The sequence below is a fragment of the Harpia harpyja genome, chromosome 8 (assembly GCF_026419915.1).
Source record: "Harpia harpyja isolate bHarHar1 chromosome 8, bHarHar1 primary haplotype, whole genome shotgun sequence".
In the NCBI taxonomy this organism is placed as follows: Eukaryota; Metazoa; Chordata; class Aves; order Accipitriformes; family Accipitridae; genus Harpia; species Harpia harpyja.
The window spans coordinates 1,027,332-1,048,087 of record NC_068947.1 but is presented as its reverse complement, the minus strand read 5'-3'; the positions used below and the strand labels follow the sequence as shown (position 1 = coordinate 1,048,087).

The following is a 20,756-nucleotide window of genomic DNA, read 5'->3' as shown; positions in this document are numbered from 1 at the left end:
CTTGTGGGAAAGAAAAGGTTAATCACTATGCAATCTTGAAATTGAGAGTTGGTTCAGACTTAAATATTTTGATATTGAAGTCAGATGGTTTAAATGGGCTCCAACTAGTAGATTTGAATGATTTTGATACACTTCTGTGCTTTTGTTGTGTTTTTATTTAATGGAACTGGTAACATTTAAGTTTGATCTCATTTTAAGATTCTAAGCCATTTGCTGCATTGAGCTGATCATTTAACTAGTTCAGTCACTAATCTCAGTTTGATACTGGACTGTTTTTTATTTTGATTTCATTGTTAATTGCTGTATTCTTAATGCTGGAAATGTGTTCTTTGTAGCTATTTTTGTTAGTAACTTCAACAACATAGTTAATTTTTCAGCTGACACAGAACTAAAACTTGTGGATTTCATTGGATTTTAGCTAGCTAGCTTATACATTTGGCCAGCTTCTCAGTTGCTTCTTTTTGTAGCAGTCTATGAGTCTTGTTGGTCATAGTGAGCCAAGGCCAGCTATATCTGTATAAAACCGCTCCAACTTCATAGAGGTAGCATGTATTTAATAGAGGGGTTTCTGAGTGTGGTTAATCCAGTTTAGTTAACTGCTGTTTTATTGGTGGAAGGTCTTCATAGAGCAGAAAAAAGTACCTACTATGACTTCGTCCTTGCTTGACTGAGTGCTGCTGAAGGCTTGAACTGGGTGTCCTGTGTGATGAAAAGAAATGTACCTTTGAACAGCCTCATTTGTACAAGGAAGATCAGCTCTTTCTGTTGCAAGAAACAGTCTTTCAACTGGGAGAGAAATCTCACTGCTACTGTTGCTGTCGTCTTTGGTTACAATTGATTTTAATGTTCATCTGCCTGGACAGCTGCTATTTCTTCCTCCGTCCAATAATCTCTTCTAAAATGGGAAAGATCTTTATTTTCTTTGAAACTTTATATTAAAGTCCATTGGATCTGCTGATCACTTCATTCATCAAATACCTTTATTTAGGTGCATTTACAAACAGTTGAAATACACTTGGTTTTATTTGGACCACTGAGGTCAGCTTGAATGGTCTTTGTTCTGTCATCTCATACTGCCTTTCAGAATTGCTCGCTTTGATTTGCATTAAGCATGCTACTTATTTTAAAGACTACAATTTTTGTGTGTGAAGCACCTATAAATAGTGCTTTTGATTAGCTGACATCTCAATTATCTGACTGTGGCTCATGGAAGATTGAGATAAGATGCCATCTAGTTCATTATGAACTATGGTTTGACAATTCAAAGTCGTCTGCGCTGGTTCCGGAGTCATGAGGGATCTATTAATATGTATTCCTCCATAATATATTTGATAGTTTGTTCACAGTTGTGCAGAAAACAGTCTTGTTTGTTCCTGTGTGTTTCTCGTTCCTTCACCTCATTCTGTCAGAAAGCAGTTGCTCCTCTTCCTATCACTTATAGAAGTGCATGTATGCTTCTTTCCCCTTGTAAGTTGTGTTTTGTTGTTGGCTTGGGTTCGTTTTGGTTGGGTTTTTTGGGGGGGGGTTGTTTAAAATAAATCTACATCACTCTTTCTCACCTGTTTCTAGGAAAGATGCTCTTTTTTTTTTTTTTTTTCCCCCCTGTTCAGATACCTGATGCTCTGTCATCTTTTCTCATACACTTCCGTCAAATTCATCTTTCCTTCTCTTTCCTCTGTCTTTCAAGTGCACTACTTCTCTTTTTAGGAAACTTTCCTATATACTTCACTTACACAGTCTCAAAACTCCCTATATTAAGATGCAAAGATCTACAAAATTTTGAAGACAATCTGGTGTGGAATACAGCAAAATTGTGGGTGGTCCTTTATGAATTTTGCCTCAGAATTAGGGAAACAAGAAGCCTTCAGCTGGTATCCCATAAACACCGCGTCAGGAAGGAGAGGGACTGTCTTTTAGAGACTATTGCTTTAGTCTGCTGAGTTTTTTCAGAGTCTGAATTGGTACCCTGGAAGTTAAATGCTGAGGTGTGTGTTGCACATTGTGTTTTGCCAGCCACGTTTTTGATATTTTCTGATGGAAGAGTGGTGCCTTTGGTGTGTGGAGAAGAACAGGTTGTGGAAGTTGGCAAAGCCAAATGCTGAAGTTCTAATGTTTTTTAATTCAGAGAACTTAAAAGCAGGATGTTGCTATTTTAAGTAGTATTTCAGTTCCTGTCTGTTCAAGTCTGTCAGTGTCTCTCTCAAGAACCAGAACCAAGGAGCTGATGTAAATGCAGCCTTACAAAGCAGAGATCTTAAATGCAAGGAATGCTCTCTCTTTGCCTCTCTAGACCATCTGGAATGTAGCATTAGTTTTGGCTTCTGATTTCTTTAGCTCCAAGAGCTTGGATCATTGGAAACCAGGGAAGGTCATTAGAAGATTTTTCAAATGGATGGAGCCCAGGAACGTTTTTCTTAGATGAGGGAGGAGTAGAGCTTTCTGCTTAGCCTTGGAAGAAGTGGTCAAGGCAGATAACATTCAGTGACAGCATTATTTCTGTCCTCTCTAGTTCTCTTGGTTGTATGGTTTTAACCTGCACGCTGCCTCTTGGATGCCATAGAAAGATTCTGTGCCAGCATCTGAGGAGGTTCTACTCATCTTGAATAGAATCTGTCGTCTTGTCGCTTCCTTGTCCACATGCTTTGTTCTGTTCCAGACAGTACCAGTGTTGGTAACTGGGGGTGGATGGGAGGAGGAGGTTGTCAGAAGAATAATTACTTATAAAACAATAGGGTTCATTGCCTCTGTTGATGTTTACTTGGGCTCCACAGAGCTCCATCCTGCTGCTTCCTCCTCTTTCTCCCCACATCCTCAGTGCAGCAGTGGGCTCTTCTGTCTAAATGCTGACTATTGTTTGTGCTTGCGCTCCATACGCAGCTCTGCGGAGCGTTCGCATTCAACCAGCACACAGTGGCTCAAATTCCCTGTTGGAGCAATGCTGTCATCGGGTCACAAGCTGGTCTTGCTCGCAATGAAAGTCAGTGGCAAACTTTCAGATGTACTTGTTTGGCTTACAGCAGTTTTTGCTTTCAGGATTGTTCTTCTAAGGAGGAGCTCTGTGTAGTATCTCCTCTTTGGATGTTTATTCTAGTCATAAATGTTAAGGAAGATCTCTTGGAAGTGAGAGTGAGTGTTTTTTCAGGTGGAGACTTCTTGAGTTCTTTAACCTGCTACCAGAGATACCTGTTAGAAGAGCTGTGTCTTCCTGCGTGAAACCTCTGCTTTCTGAAAGGCTTTGCTGTGTTCAAAATCCAGAGGATTTCTCTTAAGAGAAAATGAAAATAAAAAATGTTAATGGAAGTGCCTCCTTGCCCAGGCCTAATTGACACGTGGGATTTTGAAAAGCACCGTGAAAGCAAAACAGAGAAGCTAATGGCTGTCATGTGAGAACATTTTTGTTCATAAGAGCAAAAAAAAGTATGTTAGTTTGTGAATTCCATTTATTGTGACATCCAGAAGAAATTACCTGCAGAAACTGATTTGAGCTGAGAAAAGAGAGGCATTAAACATACCATTTAAAACTTATTTCTCCAGAATTGCATCCTGAATTCTAAAATTGAAATTTGAAAGCTTTTTAATGCACAGAGTCAACACATGTTGTCTGATATGATAGTTAAGTTTATTTGTCCAAAGGTTGTCTGGAACTTGTAAATCTTTATATGTAGTAATTTCTGTTTCTAGAACAGCATTTTTTTCCAGCACTATTGCTCTTACCACCGTTTGAAGGAGAATAAAAGAATCTGATGTAAAAAAACCAAGTTGCTAAGGATTATGAGCAGCGGTCTTATGAGACTTCTTTATTAATCAAGAAAAAATATGATGTTGGTGGATGGTAAGGGTGTTATTTTAATCAAATGTGTCCTTCCTCCAAACACTCCTATCCTACCTTCCATTGTTGCTCACATAATTGAGCAAGTTAGGTTTTTTTTTTTAACAACTTAGGTGATTTGGGGCTATTTTTCAGTATGATCTAAAGGTTAGTGGAGATGGTTTAATGCTGGCATGTAAATCTTGTATTGGACCATAGTGGTGAAATGCAAATTACCTGTGGTCTGAACTCTTGCACTTGGAGCTATGAGCCCCAGCACACACATAGCTTTTGTAACTCCTGTAATGCCTGACAATCTGTTGTGTGTGCAAACACGATAGTAAGTGTCCTTTCATTTGGCTTATAAATTACAAAACTGCTGAGGGGTTCCATACTGGGCCTGACCTGCCTCTGAATGCAAAGTTTTGTAGATTGAAACGCTTGGATTTATGTAAAAGAGGGCTAGAAGAAAAAAATAAAAAAGCTGATTATTTCTCTTCTACATCAAGTCCAGGTTCTCACTGTTGTACAACACATCTCTTCGTGACAGTTTCTAATGCATCAGTTAAAACATGGCACTCGTTTGTAGTCTTAAGGTTTGATGGGTCGAATCACAAGAGCTGCTGCCAGGGTAAATGTTTTGCAGCCGCTGTCTTAAAAATAATAGAATTCCATGAAACTGAGGGAAAACAACAGAGCTTTGAAATTATTGTAAGACACCATGTTTGTCTGCAGCTGGCATTACACAGCGAAGAGCTGTAACACAGTCCAAGGATTTTGGCTGTATTACCACTTCCAACAGCAGGAATAGCACAACAGGATGTATCTGCACCACTTCTCAGTCTAGTTACTTGATATAAACCCATTTTTATCAGTACTTCAAGCAAATGTGGCTAAGAAGCAGAGGAGTATGTCCTATTCTCCCCATCCTCCTCCTGTGCAAAAGGGTTACTACTTTTGGCAAAGATGGTGGTGATAGTAACAGCTTAGGCATCTATAGTGAAAACCTCCAAGCTCATCTGAGATCATATTCATAATTACGCTCATGCTTCTAGTCTGGTTTTAATGAGACTAGGTGAATGTTACTGCTGTAGAAGTTCTGAAGTTTTAATGATTAAACGCTATGCAGTACACAATATGAAGATTGTGAACAAATTGTTGACCACAACCTCTTCTCATGTTCCTGGGAGTTAAATGATGGTACATCATATCACTGAAAAGGTAATTGTTCCCTGGCTTTCCATTTTTTTAATTTATTTGACCTTCCACCTCAGTGCCTATCCATCAAAATCTACAAATATTATCAAGGCAGCTTGGGGACTAGAATCATGTGGCAGTTATACTGGACTAGTACTTCTGAGTAATCTTCAACAGCAGTTACTTTCATGGCATCAGCTTTTCTATCCTGCTTCCTTTTTTTGTTGATACATTCATTCGGTAGCAATTCTTATGAATTTAGCAAATTGGTAATTTTGTATATAGTTTTAGCTATATTTAGCTGTAAGTAATCTTCTTCCTTTTTGCTCTGAAGAAGTAACTAATATCCTTCCTAGCTTCTCAGTTGTCTGAGAATGTGATTTAGAAACCACAAAAGTAGCATTACTTACAAGTTTTTATGAATATATATAGTTTGTCAAATGGGAATTATTTGTCTTTGCTTAGCTTAAGTTACAGTCCTCTTTCCTATTTATCTCAGCAATGGGTATAATCCTTTATACTTTTCAGAACTTTGAATTATTTTTATGGATTTTGGAGGAGGCAGGAACTCATGTTAAGATGATGTTAAATGTTTCCCTCTGAATCTAATGTCTTCCATGTCTTCTGGATGGCTTCCTGTGTGCATTAGTATCTGAGGGGAAGAACAATGTTAAAACAAGTGAACCAACTCTCAAGACAGTTTTGCCTCTAAGAGGCACTGTATTACTGCAGTTACAGATTAACGCAACGCGCATCGTCTATGAACTTGATGACCATGTGAATCAAAAGTAAGTTTGTGAATGCTGTATACTGGGAGCATCTGCTGTAGTTGAGAGGTACTTTGGTTGATAGAACCAATGAATTACAGTAAAATTAATCTCTTTCAGTAGCAACAGTCTTGATTCTAGCAGTTTGTTGTCAGAGGCAGAAGGACCGCTTTGCCCTGCAGGAAGAGATTAATTAATTCGTGGAATACAAGTGCTTCCTAGACTGCTAGTCACATGAATGCCGAATATTATCTATGCAATCTCCTTTCAAAAGGGTTAAGGAGACTTGGCCCAATAAAATCTAACAGGTATTGTTGGATCCAAAGTGGCATATAAGGGAGCCTTTGGGAATACAGATATAACTGCTGCCATTTAGAACTACCACAATGATCTTTTCTTTCCTTGCTTACTCCATAGTTGTGTGAACATCTCTGATGACCAGATGTGCTTTGGCATATTGTTTAAAAAGTTTGTATTGGAGATAGGAGTGTGATACAATAAATTCAGTGAGAGGCAACTACTGTGATAGGCCTAAGAGAAGCTTAACAAATTCATAACGTTTATTAGAAGTACCTGCCTGAAGTTGTTTACCACAGAATTGCTATGAGATACGTATTTTATATGGAAACGCCCCACGTATATACAGAAATACAAAGGCACTGACTTCCTGTTGTTCTTTACCTAACTGTAAATGCAAGATTTTTGCGTTGAATTGTGGTCATACCAAATGCCTCAGCTGGAATATAAAGTATTCCTTGTCCTGCTGGGCGAATTCCACTAGAATAACTTGGTGTTTGTGTTTTTTAAAAGCTGGAACCAAGCATACCGATCCCCCTTTGAAAACCAGAAAACTAGCTCTCCTCTTTTCCTGGAGGACAGCTCGGGCGTTCTGTCAGCTGGAGTGGCTTCAGCTCTGCTGCTGCCCAGAGAAGAGTCACGTCAGGACAGCCCTAGGCCAAGCGTTCGCTCTGTCCTCCAAATTAGGTTTGGGTTGGGGTCCTCCGCACAGCTCCTCTGTTTCTGTGCCTGCGTGTGTGCGTACGCGTGAACGCTTCCCATCTGTCCTAAGTGCTCCGTGGCTGCCTACTAGGTTTCCGACGAGTGTGCAAGTTGGGCGGACGGCATTTGTGGCCTGTGGGAGGGACTGGGACGATAACATAAAGAGGTCCACGTGCAGTATGACTTCGGTCGCCCCTTCTGTGACAGCACTGCTCTTTGCCGGAGCGATTCAGTGAAGATACTATTGTAGGACTGTGACCTTTAGCTCCCTCCCATTGTTTTCGAAAGGGAAATAGGAAAATATAATGTAAACTGAAAGCTGTTGTCTTAGCAGAGGAGCTGCTGTTTATCATGTACCATGGATTTAACCTCTTGAAGATTGAATAGTACAGGTTTTCCTTCTGCTACTGGTTTCTCCTCCCTCTTGAGCTTTTCGTTTTCATGAAGCTGAATCCTTGCAAATACTTTTAACAGAGAGTATTATTCCTGATAGTAAGTGTTGCAAAAAGAAAAAATGTTTAAAAATGAAGAAAATTTGGAATTAATTTTTCAAGAAAATTATGGTTCTTCAATAATTGCATGCAATCAAGCAGATACAAAATGTTTAAGTTTTTTTTTTTCTGCCACAGACGTGCTACAAAACTAAGAGCTTATGCTTTCTTAAAAATCCCAGTTGCAATCTACATTTAAACTGTAAAGTTAGTGGGTTTATTATTATTATTGTTATTATTATTAATTTTATTTTATTGGTTTTTGTGTGCCTTTCAGAGGTAGTACACAGCAATGGGCATTTCCATTTTGGTAGAGTGATGCCTCAAAGGGCTGTTCAGTGGCTCCTTCATCTAGAATTATAAAGTGTGAGGACATTGAGAGAGTTGAGTCCTTACAAACTACAGATGATTTTGTTCTCTGGTAGAAGAGCATTGTCTGAACTCTTCCTCCTTCCCAGATGCTAACAAGCATTTAGTTATAATTGTCATAGAGAAGTTATAGCACGATGCCTGCAATAGTTGTGATGGTTTTGGATAGGAAGGACTTTTGGAGCCGCAGATGGGCATTCAGTGGTTACACCAGTGCATTACCCTTTCATCAGTGCTGTGCCAACTGTAGTAAATCCTGCCAGACAATATGTGAATCTATCTCCCTCCTCTTCCCTCAAACATATTTGTACCACAGCATCCCACATGTGATCGGCCTGCCAGCTGCTCAGTGTTCCTAGAGTCCAGAAAACAATGGCCTTCTAGGTCATATTTGGTCTTCAGGCCTTCTGGCCCTCCAGGTCTAGGCTAGGAAACCAGCACAATTGAATGTAATGTAGTTTGGTGTTTGGTTTGGGGTTTTTTTTGTTTGAGTTCAGAATGTAAGTCATGCTTTGTCATTTGGTCTAATAAAAGATACTGATCTTTTCCCTCCTGGTGGCTCCTAATGTTCTACTAAGAATTTTATTGCAACCTGTTGTAGAGCAAAAATACTGATTAATTTTTTTTTTTTTGTAAACTATGCCCATAAGCACTAAAAAAAAGCATAGTATGTTCACCAGTTTGTACCTAGGTCTTTCAAACAGAACAGCACATTTGAAGTAAGACCTTGTCTAGCAAGTTTTGAGGCAGGTGGAATTTGATGGCCAGATTGTTAACCTGTTATAAAACGTACTTATAATGAAAATGTTGATAAACTATTAAGTATTTGCTACCAAATGAATCTTTGTAACTGTTTTATAAGGGAAATATGGTGTAACAGAAAGGCAACACATTCCAACTTCTTGATTAATAGGTTTTGATAATTGGATCGATTTACTGTAGGTGGTAGAGAACATGAAGCCTACTGTAGTCACTGAGACCTTCCTGTAGAGGCTTATGCAGAGTGTGACATAAGAGTAGGGTTGTTATGTGATGCCTGTCCATGCTGTTAAGTCTTTGTTACTTCTGAACGGTTATCTTTATGCAAAAGAGAAAAGCTCTGTTGCACTCTCTTCTCTGGACATGTAATTTGAACTTTAAATTAAAGCTTTAGTGTAGAAGATTTGAAGGTAGTTTGTCTAGTTTCAGTTCTGTTTTTTTGGGCTAAGCCAATGCAACGTGTGTTTATCATTCACATGAAGCTGAGTGACTAACAAAAGTGAAAACATAAAACTTAAGAGTGGAGAAGCTATTAACTCTTTGACTGCCATGTCTAACTGTATATACTAGTTTTAAGGTCTGCTTTTGTGTGTGAAACCACGCTGCTGCAGAAGGTGGGGTTGCCATATGGATGCTGTTACTTGGGTGGAATAGTGCCAAAGACGTTAGTAACATTTCCATTGTGCCTACACGCTTCAGATGTCACCAGGAGCTGATTTAATAACATAGTTTTTGTTGCACAGTAGCAAATCTTTGTTTCTTTTCTTGATTCATTTCTTGCTTGGAAAGACACTGTACAGTAATTGAAAACAGCATAAACTGAGACACTTCTGTCTTTAAATATTGGTGGCATTATTAAAGAAATGCTTATTCTGACTAGGTCAGTTTTAAGAGATTAGATTTTACTTGTAATTTAAAATGTGGCAAGGAAACAAACTAATCAATAGGAAAAATGTTTATAATTGTCAACAATATAATTTCATGTGTATATGTAAGACTAATTTGGGGAATGAAAGGTGGGAACAGTTGAACTTTTAATCAACGGGTTTTTTTCCAGATATGCTTATTTTAAATATAGCTGAGAGGTTACATTTCAATTCCTGGTTCATACCATTAACACTTCAAATTTTGTGTTTTAAACCCAAACTACTAACCATTAAATTAAAAAAGTCTTTGTCCCTGACATTGCAGTAATGAGTTGTACTGTGCCAGTCTCCAGCAGGGTTGGTAATAACTAGCTTTGATTGTGTTTCATGAGTTTTTATGTTACAATTTGGATTGATGGTAATATAAGGCTGGGAACAGCTGACTGTGTTGGCATGAGAATGAACATTGCCCTTTTAGATAAAAATAAGTTGAATAGCTTTTGATATTGGATTTTATTCTTAACATGAAAAATGCCTTCTTCCAACAGAAAGAGTCTAATAGCTAGCGTTTGCAAGCTGGGGCATGTTTGACCTTCAGGCATCATGGGTTACAATATTTTGAAGAAAAATGCACCAAAAAGAGAAGCCAGATCTGTTTGCCCCAATTTTCCCCGTTTTATTTTGCTTTTGGCTGAAAAGGGATTTGGGTTTTGGCTGTTAATGTAACAAGCTGTTTACCTTGGCAGAGCTGGGCCTAAGACCAGCCTTTGTTGGTTAACAGATAAAATTGGTTTGAGCTCACTGTCCGTGGAGTGTTTTCTCACATCATAAAGCATTGTGCAAACTGGGACACTGTTTTAGTCTAGTTCCTGAGGAGAAATCCAGCACAAAACTTCCGGAATGAGGTATGTTGTACTTGCAGATGTGGAGCAAAACTCAGATCTGCTTTTTTCTAGCATATGTGGATCAGTGTTGTCTCTAGTATCAGTCCAGCTTCCATGAAAATGAGGTTGATTTAAAAATTGCAACTCCATGGACCTATAAATTATAAAGCACTTTTAGACTGTTCTATGCTCTGCAAGCTTCAGTAGTGTGATAAATGAGAATTTTGAGTGATCTCAGAAGTACGTTCCCATCAGTTTGTCACAAATCTGCACATTTGTTAGGTGTGCTTATTCCTCTTTCCAAGCTTGCTCTTGGTTTCCTTTGAAGGGTTTATAAACATCTTGATTGTGTGGTCCATTTTTGGTGACTTATGTGTCTCTGACAGCTTACACAGACTTATGTTATAGTAATCAAATTCTCTGAGAGGAGACAGCTTTTAAAAATATTTATATGTGTTTTTTAATAAGTGGAAACTTACAGACAGGGAAGACCCTGCACAGTAAAGGGTTTTTCTGTTTGTTTAATCAAACTTCCACTAAAACAAAGGTGGTTGAACAGCTGCAGCTGCCTGTATGTGGATTGGTGCAAGGCAGACAAACTTCAGGGAGGTAACTCCAGTGCCTCCAGCCTACCCAAGCAGCTGTAGAGTCACCTCAACAGCCCTGTCCAACCTTTTGGTCTCTCCTCATAAGAGAGAGAACATAATAAGAACACAAAACTGTCAAGAATCATGTCCGTTATACAGCCTTCTTAGGGAAAAACTGCAAGCACAGCAACAGGCACTTAGAAGTCTTTTAAAACATAGGACTTAGCGCGAGAGTTGTTTGCCTGCCTTCAGTATGTCTTGCTGCAGTCTGAATGTTGAGGAGTGTTTGAAGAATCAGCAGGTGGAGCCAGCCCGAATCCCTGCTCCATTGCCATCTCCCCGTTACAGGTCTCTAACCACCTCCTGGTTGCTTAGGGAGAACTCAGAGCAAAGCAGTATGTAATTGCATCCACAGCAAAATGGGAATAGGATTTAAAAGCTTCCTAAGTAAGGAGGAGAAATGGCTTGGCATGTACAAAAAGCAATGTGTAAGCTTTGAGTCCTGAGAGCAAGTGCATCCTAATAGGCTGCTTAAAAATGAAGGATACAGGGCCTTGCTCTCAAAAGATCTTTCCTGGGGTTCAACCAAATTGGAAATACCCTGCTAAATAGTCTGAATTTTGCTTTTTTTTGAGCCTGAGTGCTGTTGTGTTCTGTGGAGATAGGAATTTTCATTGGTGTGAGACTTGAAGTAGTGTGTGTACCTTGGTGCTGCAGCCTGAATCCAGTAGTCTTTGGAGAGCTATCATGTAAATACAACTTCTGAACCAATTTTAGTGGTTATTCTAGGGTAAAGTATGCATATGTGGATAATAACAGTGCTATTTTGGGGGGCTTTAGTTCATATTTTAGAAATATGTCTCCTTTTTTGTTTTTGGTATTTTCCCTAACTGGAATGGTTAGTTCAAGTTCAACAGATTCTCTGGTTTGTGAAGCACTTGGCACCGAAGGGGTCCAGAGACTCCGCCAAAGGTGGTGTGGCATGGCTCGGTAGTTGTGGTGGTATGCTGCGGGGCAGCTAGGTCTGTTTGAAAATTGGTTGGATGGTTGAGCTCAAAGGGTTGGGCTTTCCAGATCTTCTCCAAGTCCCTGAGGCTTCAAGAGCCCAAACCCCCAACTTTCCTGAATGAAGGGCAGACAGAGTCTGCGCCTCTTGGAGTGGGATTGGAGACACCCAGAATGGCAAGTCTGGAAGCCTGAAGTTTATAACATCTGACACTGGGAGGAAGGCTCCTGCTTCACCTCGAGATCTGCAGTTACAGAACAGATTCATTGCTCTCATAGGTGCTGAGGGCCTGGGTGCTCCATCTAGTGAAGCACCCAAGCTGGCTAAATCTGAGCCATGCAGGAGCACCAGGAAAAAATGGCAAGTGGTAATAGTAGGGAAATTCCCTGCTGTGGGGGGTGGAGACTCCGATCTGCTGACCTGACCTGTCATCTAGGGAGGCTTGTTGCTTGCCAGGGGCTTGGATCTGGAACGTTGTGGAAAGACTGCCAAGGCTTGTCTGGCCCTCAGACTGCTGTCCCCTGCTGCTCTTCCATGTAGGCTTCAATCATATTGCCAGGAGTGGTCTGGAAAGTATCAGTTGTGACTATATGCCTCTGGGGTGATGGTCAAGGACACGGGAGCCTGGGTGGTTTTCTCATTGATCCTTATGGTGAGAGGGAAGGGTGTGAGGGTGAGTGGACAGATGCTGTGGGTAACAGCTGGTTGCATAGCTGGTGTCAGCAGCAGAGTTTTAGTTTTATGATCATGAGACCCTCTTTGAGGATTGCTTGGAAAAGATAGGATCCGCCTAAGTAGGGCAAAAGTATCTTTGCTAACAGGCTGGTGAACGAGGTGAGGAGACCTTTGAAATAGTAATGATGGGGGAGGGAGAGGATGACCAACAATCTTATGAGGAAGCAGTGGACCTGGTTGGCAAACAAAAAAAGGCAGGATTGCAACCCTGGACCTGAAGAGGGAAGACTTTGGCCTGTTCAGGACTCTGCTTGGAAGAATCCCACTGGAGACAGTTGTGGAGAAAAGAGGGATCCAGGTGAGCTGGTTGGTTTTCAGAGATCACCTTCTCCAAGCTCAATAGTGGTCCATCTGACAAGCAGGAAAACCAGCAGAGGTGGTAGGATGCCTTCATGAATGAAGGAGGAGCTCCTGACAAAAATCAAACGTAAAGAGTACAGGAGGTGACAGCAGGGAGAAGTGACCTGGGAAAAAGGTAGAGATAATGTCTGTGTGTGCAGGGACGGGGTTAGGAAAGCCAAAGCCCACCTGGAGTTGAATGTGGTGAGGGATGTTGTGGGTTAACCCCAGTGGGCAGCTCAGCCCCACACAGCTGATTGCTCACTCCCCCACAGAGGGATGGGGAAGAGAACTGAAAGGGTAAAAGTGAGAAAACTTGTGGGTTGAGATAGACAGTTTAATAGGCAAAGCAAATGCTGCACGTGCAACCAAAGCAAAATAAGAAATTAATTCTCTACTCTCCATTAGCAGGCAGGTGTTCAGCCATCTCCAGGAAAGCAGGGCTTCATCAAACGTAACGGTGACTTGGGAAGACAAACACCATAACTCCAAATGTACCCCCTTCCTCCCCCAGCTTTATACGCTGAGCATGACATCATATGGTCTGGAATATCCCTCGGGTCAGTTGGGGTCAGCTGTCCCGGCTGTGTCCCCTCCAGCTTCTCCTGCACCCACAGCCTACATGCTGTTGGGGCACCGTGACAAACAGCAAAGGCCTTGAGGCTGTGTAAGCACCCTTCAGCAACAGCTAAAACATCTGGGTGTTATCAACACTGTTTTGGTCACAAATACAAAACATAGCACTATGCGAGCTGCTATGAAGAAAATTACCTTTATCCCAGCCGAAATCAGTACAGATGTGAAAGGCAACAAGAAAGGTTTTTATGGGTGCATGAGCAGCAAGAGGGAAGACTAGGAAAAGTGTGGTCCTCCTGCTGAATGGGAATGAGGGCTTGTCACAGAGGTACTTAATGCTTTACTCACCTCAGTCTTTAATAGTAATACTGGCCTTCAGCCATCCCAGGACCCTGAAACCAGTAGGAAAGTCCAGGGCAAGGCAGACCTACCCTCAGTGGAGGAGAATCAGGTTAGGGAATATTTAAACAAACTGGACATGTGCAAGGCCATGGCCCTGTTGAGGTATGGGCTGAGGGAGGTAACTGATATTCAGAGGCCACTCTTGATAGTCTTTGAAAGGTCATTGTGATTGGGAGGGTTTCCTTAAGACTGGAAGAAAACAAATGTAACTCCTGTCTTCAGGGAGAGCAAGAAGCCTTCTTTTTGCTGAGAACTACAGGCTGGTCAGCCTCATGTTGACCCCTTGGAAGGTGATGGAACTCATAATCCTGGAAGCCATTTCCAAACATATGAAGGAGAAGCAGCTTGTTGGGAGTAGTCAGCATGGATTTATGAAGGGGCAGTCATGTCTGACCAATCTGTTAGCCTTCTGCAATGAGATGGCTGCCTTGGTGGAGGAGGGGAGGGCAGTGGACGCTGTTTATGTTGACTTCAGCAAAGCTTTTGATACTGTCTGCCATGTCATCCTCACTGACAAACTGATGAAGGTAAGCGGACAATGAGGTGGATTGAAAAGTGGCTGAAGTGCCAGGCTCAAAGGGTTGTGATGGGCAGCACGAGGTCCAGCTGAAGGCCGGTTGCTGGCAATGTGCCGCAGGGGCGGCTGATGGGACTGGCGCTGCTCAGCCTCTTTGCTAACGACCTGGATGACAGGGCAGAGTGCACGCTCAGCAAGTTGGCAGGGGATGCAAAACTGGAAGAGTATTTGACACGCTAGAGGGTCGTGCTGCCATTGAGAGAGGCCTCAGCAGTCTGGAGAAATGGGCTGACAGGATCTTCATGAACACAGAGAAATGCCAAGTCCTGCACGTGGAGAGGAATAGCCCCAGGTTGAGTGGCTGGCAAGCAGCTTTGGCGAGGAGGACCCCAGGGATCCTGGTGGACACCAAGTAGACCCGGAGGCAAAGGCAGCTCCTAGCTTTGTGGGCTGCATGAGGCGGAGGACTGGCAGGAGGCAGGTGGAGAGAGGTGATCCTTCTCCTCTTCTCCTTTCTGGTGAGGCGCATGTGGAGCGCTGTGTCCGGTTCTGGGTTCTCCCGTACGAGAGAGAGAGAGAGATGGAGATACTGGAGCGAGTCCAGTGAAGGGCCATGGAGAGGGTTGAGGGATTGGGGTATCTGACACCTGCGGAGAGTCTGAGCGAGATGGGACTGTTTAGGCTGGAGAAGAGAAGGCTCGGGGTGGTGTTATCACTGTGTCTGAATACGTGCTGTGGTGGAGTAAAGAAAGCGGAGCCAGACTCCTCTTGGCAGTAGACAGTGAAAGGAGGAGAGGCAACGGGCGCAAACTGAAATCCAGGAAAATCCATTTAAACATAAGAAAACCTTCTTAATCTTAAGGGTGATCAAACACTGGAATTTCCATCCTTTGTGATATTAAAAATCTGCTGTATAAGGCCCTGAGCAATCTGTGCTTTAGCTATCTCTGCTTTGAATAAGGGGGTTTGGTCTACAGAGGTGCCTTCCGACCTCAAATGTTGTGTGTTTTGGGTAGTGGTTGTACTCTACTTGCAAGCTGATAGTAAATGGAGTAGCACCAGAGGCTGTCCTGGGATCTGTTCTGTTTAACATCTTTATCAATTACTGGAGAGGGCAGTGGAGTGCACTCTTCGTCAAGTCTGTGGTTGGTACAAATTGGTAGAACAGTTCATGTGCTAAAGAGTGGGGGGACCTGAGGCTAGAGGAACTCTGATTGTCTAGGTTGGGGAAGAGAAAATGGGAGGTCCTAACAGCAGCCTTACAATACCTACAAGGAGGTTATCAAGAAGATGGAGTCAGGCTCTTCACAGCAGTGCATGGTGGGAGAAGACCAATGGGTGTAAATCGAAACAAGAAAGATTCCAATGGACGGTAGAGAGAAAACTTTTTTCCCAGTCAAGCAGTGGAGCAGGTTCCCCTGCGTGCCCTACCTCTGTCCTTGGAGGTTTTGAAGACCCATGTGGGCAAAGCCCTGAGCAACCTGGTTTGACCTCAGAGCTGGTCCTGCTTTGCACAGGAAGCTAAGCTAGAGACCTGAGGTCCTCCTGGCCTGAATGAGTCTGATTTTTTCAGTTAACTTTCAGAGGTAAATGTTTCAAGTTCTGTTTGCACGTCAGCTTGTAATGTGTGGGGCCGCTCTTTCTCTTTTGCTGTTCATTATGTAGTTTAGCAGGTCTCTTGTGATCTGGTTTTATAATGGTTTTGGCCGTCAAAGAAGAAGCAATAGATGAATATTATCAGCCGTAGCCTTCTGTCCGGGATGTATCCGAAAGTCAGAACAACCTTTTAGCTATGATTTGCAGGCTCTGGGGGAGGGAGGGAGATGTTCAGCATTGTGACTGTGTGACATTTTGGGGGTGGAGAGGAATAACTCTGCTTTCCTGTCAGCTTAATTCGATTTAGTTTGCAGGGCTTGTTATTTAGGCAGAACCTTTTTGCTGTTTGTGGTGTAATGGTTAGCTTTGCTCTGTGAGCTGTATTGCCTGTTTGCAGGCCACATCATGCAGGTTTTACATAGCACCGTCATTTCTGCAGAAAGCAGATGCCTATTACTAGTTCTCATTTTGTTGTTTCGATGGTTGAAGTGCTAAGTGTTTGGTGGAACATCCTGGGGCATGATTTTCCACTGAAGAAAACAGGAGTAAGGCTTTACAAATATGGCTATCCTTGACGTTGCCAATCTGGCTTCTCCTAGTAGATATTTGATGAACCACCAAATATGACTATGGCTTCCATATTTGAATACTCCAGGTCTATTATTTTTGATTCTCCAAGAATTTTTCTATCTTTATGACTTCCTTAATTCTCTACAGAGACTTTGTTGTGTGTATGGTTTCGAGGGATGGGGAGTCCTCCCAGGTAAAGACAAAGATACACTATATAATGGTAGCAAGCTTATAATGCACCTCTGCCTGATAACAGACATTCAGAGCAGTAGGAGTGTTTTATCTTCGGATCTTCTGATGCATAATCTCAAGTGAAAGTAAATTTTTCTCCCTTTGGTGAAACCCCGCAAGAGCATGTTCTTGCAGCAAGGCTTTGCATTTCTGTATAAACAGTAGTGAAACTCAGCATGATGCAAAAATACTTGTTAAATACTCCTTAGGTTAATAGTGATTTATTTAGCAAAGTAGGTGCAGCGGCTTGGGATGCTTATGAATTCGAGAACCTTTCCAGAAATAAAGTGCTTTAGAAGTCCTGTGAACAAAACTTAAATGTTGTCCAAGAAATAAAAATAAACTTTGTAATGCTGCCAGAGTAGATACTGCTGAAGCATCACAAATTGATTTCCTTTAATCAGTAAAGAAAAATGCATGCCATTTGTTGCCCCAACCATGATGGGCATTCCTGTGGTTTTTCTTTTTTTTTTTTCTTTGGCCTCTCTCATAGTAGTTTCCCACAAAATGTTACCATTACATGTTGCCTATTTGATATGCTCTCTTGGTTAAGCTGTATATATTACTTTCACTGAGAATATATAATTGGATTGCTGTTTTCTTATTCCTTTCGAAGGCATGGAGACTTAAATGTAGTCAATAACTGTGCATATGTGTGTTTGTCTTTTAGTGGAGGCGATAGTGGAGTTTGACTACAAAGCTCAACATGATGATGAGCTGACGATCACTGTAGGTGACATAATCACCAATATCAAGAAAGATGATGGAGGCTGGTGGGAAGGACAGCTCAAAGGCAGAAGAGGTTTGTTCCCTGACAACTTTGTAAGAGTGAGTACAAAGTGGAACTGTTCTTGTGTTGTGTGTATACGTTTTGTGTACTGTGCTGTTGAGGCTAAATATCAGCCTTTATATCATAATCATATCCAAAACCATAATGTATTGCAATACAATGTTCTATTGAGGCTATGTTACAAAGAAAAGATTACTTTCTTTGCAAAGACAATGTAGTTTTGATATCCTGAAAATAAAACTAGCTACCCATACATTTCTCTGCCTTTCAGTGATTATGTTTGACTGTGTGGTCTGGGAAAAAAGTGATTATTCTAGAACAACTTACATGTCATGGCATTTGCAATATTTTCTCTTCTCTGTAACTGCTACTTCTTCTCCAGAGTGCTTTCTTAGGTTTTATAGAAGCTTACTGTGAATACTTACTCCTGGGTAAACTAGTTGAGAATAATTGAAGTGGATTTTTCCAAACGGTTGCCTATAAAAACTTAAAAAAAAAAAAAATCATTACTTTGTATTTCATGTAATGTACCAAATAACTTGCAGTAATACTGGTTTTAGGAAAGCCAATCAAAGTTTTAGAAATATATATCTTTTTTACTGGGCACCTGTGTGTGTGTGCATATGTCTGCACATATGAGACTTTTAGTACCTCTGGGCCTCCTTGAGTTGTCATTGCAGACCTAAGCTGTTAGTTTCTATAAACCTCCATAAACTTGATTCTCCGCTGTGGAAAAGAGAGCAAGAACTACAACAATAAATTAAATAAATAGGTTTTATGTTAATCTGTTACTACAGCTTCGGATGATCTTCGTGATTTTTCCCTTTCCAAGGGTATTAAGTATCTTTTTTTTTTTCTTCTTCAAACTGTGTGAGCCTGTTGTTCGTTTAGACATACGCACATAATAAAGTAATTTCACTTTGCATCAATAACACTGCACATGTCGAGGTAATTTGGGGAAGTCATTCAGTGGCAAACTTAGCGAGCCTGTAGCGGGAGGGGACGCGGGAGCCTCAGGTGTTCCTGTGGGGGCAAACGTACTCACGTCCTAATCCTCGTTCTTGTCATTGCCGAGAGGAAAGATCAGCTCTGTGTCTGTCAGGTGGCAATGATTAGGAGGAAGTAACAGCCTCAATGAGATGAAAGGGAGTGGAGGAGGAAAATGGATACCCTGTTTCTTGTTAACCTCTGAAAATCTGTACATTGGGGTAGGGGGAAGAAACTATTTTGGGACTTGAGTATTGATAATATTTTTCTGCTTGAACTCTGATGAGCTGTGAAGTTCTGTGGGACAAAAGCAGACTTCCTCTAAGCTTTCTCCTGGCTGATGTTTGAAATCTGCTGCTGATTTTAGGAGGTGTTGGATTTAGTGTTCTAAATAAATGCGGCCTATGAATTTCTGTTATGAATATATCATAATCTAAGTATGAAGGTTTGCAAGTTCTTCCCCTTAGTACTTAATTTTTAAGGCCTCTTCTTTCCCAAATGACTTCAAACTGTGGCGTCCTGTCACATAATTGAAATATAAATAGCTTTTTCTCAATAGAAAGTTCTAAACCAACAATAAATGGTTTGGATTTTGTGTTCTTGTAAAACATCCCTACCTGGTCTTTTCTTCCCCGTCCCCCACCCCCCTTTTTTTTTTCTTTAAGATCAACATCCAGGGCTGTTTTCTAAAGAGCTAAAAACCACATTAAATTCTTCCTCATCCTCAACTTGAACGCAAAGTGAATATGTTTTTCATAGTTAAGCATTCCCTCTCTAAATTAGGTAATGTGGAGTGGAGGATACAAACTTTCTAAAAGTACAGTTAGTGAACATCTTGAGTGAAAACCTTTATTTTTCTTCAGTTTTTCTTGTGTAAATCTCCTTGTATCCGGAGAGCTATATAAAATGTAACAGCAGTCCCAGGAGAAAGCTTGTTGAGCGTAATCATTCTGTCCACTAAGATTATAAGTAATTGTAAACTTTCTCTTTCAGTTATGGAAAATTTTTTAACAAGGGCATGCAGAGTTGAGCTCACCAGCAATCAATTCATGCCCCATTGCTATTCTGTTGTGTCAGCAAGGTAATTGAGAGGCAGGCAAAAAGTGATGCTACAGATAAGTGGTGGAGTTGAATGCAACTCCAAATTCCCATTGCTTATCAGAATTGGTTGTAAGAGTAGTTACTTAAGAAAGTTACTCGGGAGGTAATGAAATACACTAATGAAATTCTTGAGGTGCTTTGCATTCTACCTTCAAGTGGAGGGAATAATTTCTTATGGAAAAGAGCTTTTCCTTCCTGTGATTTGATTTTCTTTTGAATAAATTCATGATGACATTCCAAAGAAACTGTTGAGTTTTGCAAAAATTGAATGTTTGGGCTGAATCAAAACCACTGAATTAACACAGTAAAGAGGCCTGAGTGGTTTCTGTTAGCATTTGTGCATAGATTCTGGAAGTGCAGTTTGAAGAGAAAAGAGTTTGGAGGAAAAGATGTACAAATCAGAAATGGAAAAATTAGAGAAATGCAAAATACTGGAATGTTTATGAAAAGACATTAATATGAAGTGTTACTTAAGAAAATAAAAAAAATATTTTTCAAGGGAATACTAGGTTGTGAATGTGGAAAAGACTTTTGGAGTTGCCTGTAGCAAAAGTGGTTTTAAATTTCACGGAATAAATGCAAATTAGGAGACCATTGAAGAGGAGTTGTCTGAAGACAGATGTGAGAAAGAAAGAGGAAAGGGGAGGTAGTGATTATATGTATGCAGCACATGTGCACTTATTTTTTTCAGGGGACTTTCACTGTGAAGTTGTATCAGAGGTACTTCCTGTTCTTGAATCTGCAAAACAACTGCTCTGAATTTTAAATATTTTTATACATACAGACACGAAAAAACACAGATTCATACTGTGCTTATGCTCTGCAATTCAATATGCAAGGTGTAACAGAAAAGGTATTTGAAATTTCTTTTCTCTTTCTGTTTTCACTGCCTCTTAGTCTGCAGCTAATGTCACTTGGAAGATTTTTGTGGGAGAAGTTTGTCTAAAGATAAGAAAATTCTTTGGTCCCTCTTTAAGATCTAATTTACCTCTCTCAGCCTTTGTAGATATCTACTTTTGTTAGAGATACTGCTGCTGAATTTATCGTAACAAATGTATGAAACGTGTATCTGGTTGTTGTCTTTTTCTGTTTTCTTTCAATTTTTCAGGTAGAGAAATAGAAGTATGAGTGGGGAATTACGTACTGTGTCTGGTTATCTGTTCTACTCAGTTATGCAGT

At 40.9% G+C, this 20,756-nt stretch overlaps 1 protein-coding gene across 7 annotated transcripts in view; it reads left to right on the top strand.

Annotated features, from left to right (window-relative positions):
- SH3KBP1 (SH3 domain containing kinase binding protein 1) overlaps nt 1-20,756 on the top strand; it is a 228,142-nt gene that overhangs the window by 8,585 nt on the left and 198,801 nt on the right. For 3 of the 7 annotated variants that reach the window (XM_052794257.1, XM_052794258.1, XM_052794256.1), the window contains exon 2: nt 17,370-17,527. The exons of 1 other annotated variant lie outside the window; for it this stretch is intronic. In XM_052794257.1, the coding sequence (XP_052650217.1) occupies nt 17,370-17,527 (158 nt within the window). Of the gene's footprint in view, nt 1-17,369; nt 17,528-20,394; nt 20,431-20,756 lie in introns of those variants that run through there. 3 more of the 7 variants (XM_052794259.1, XM_052794260.1, XM_052794261.1) reach the window with 2 other exon arrangements.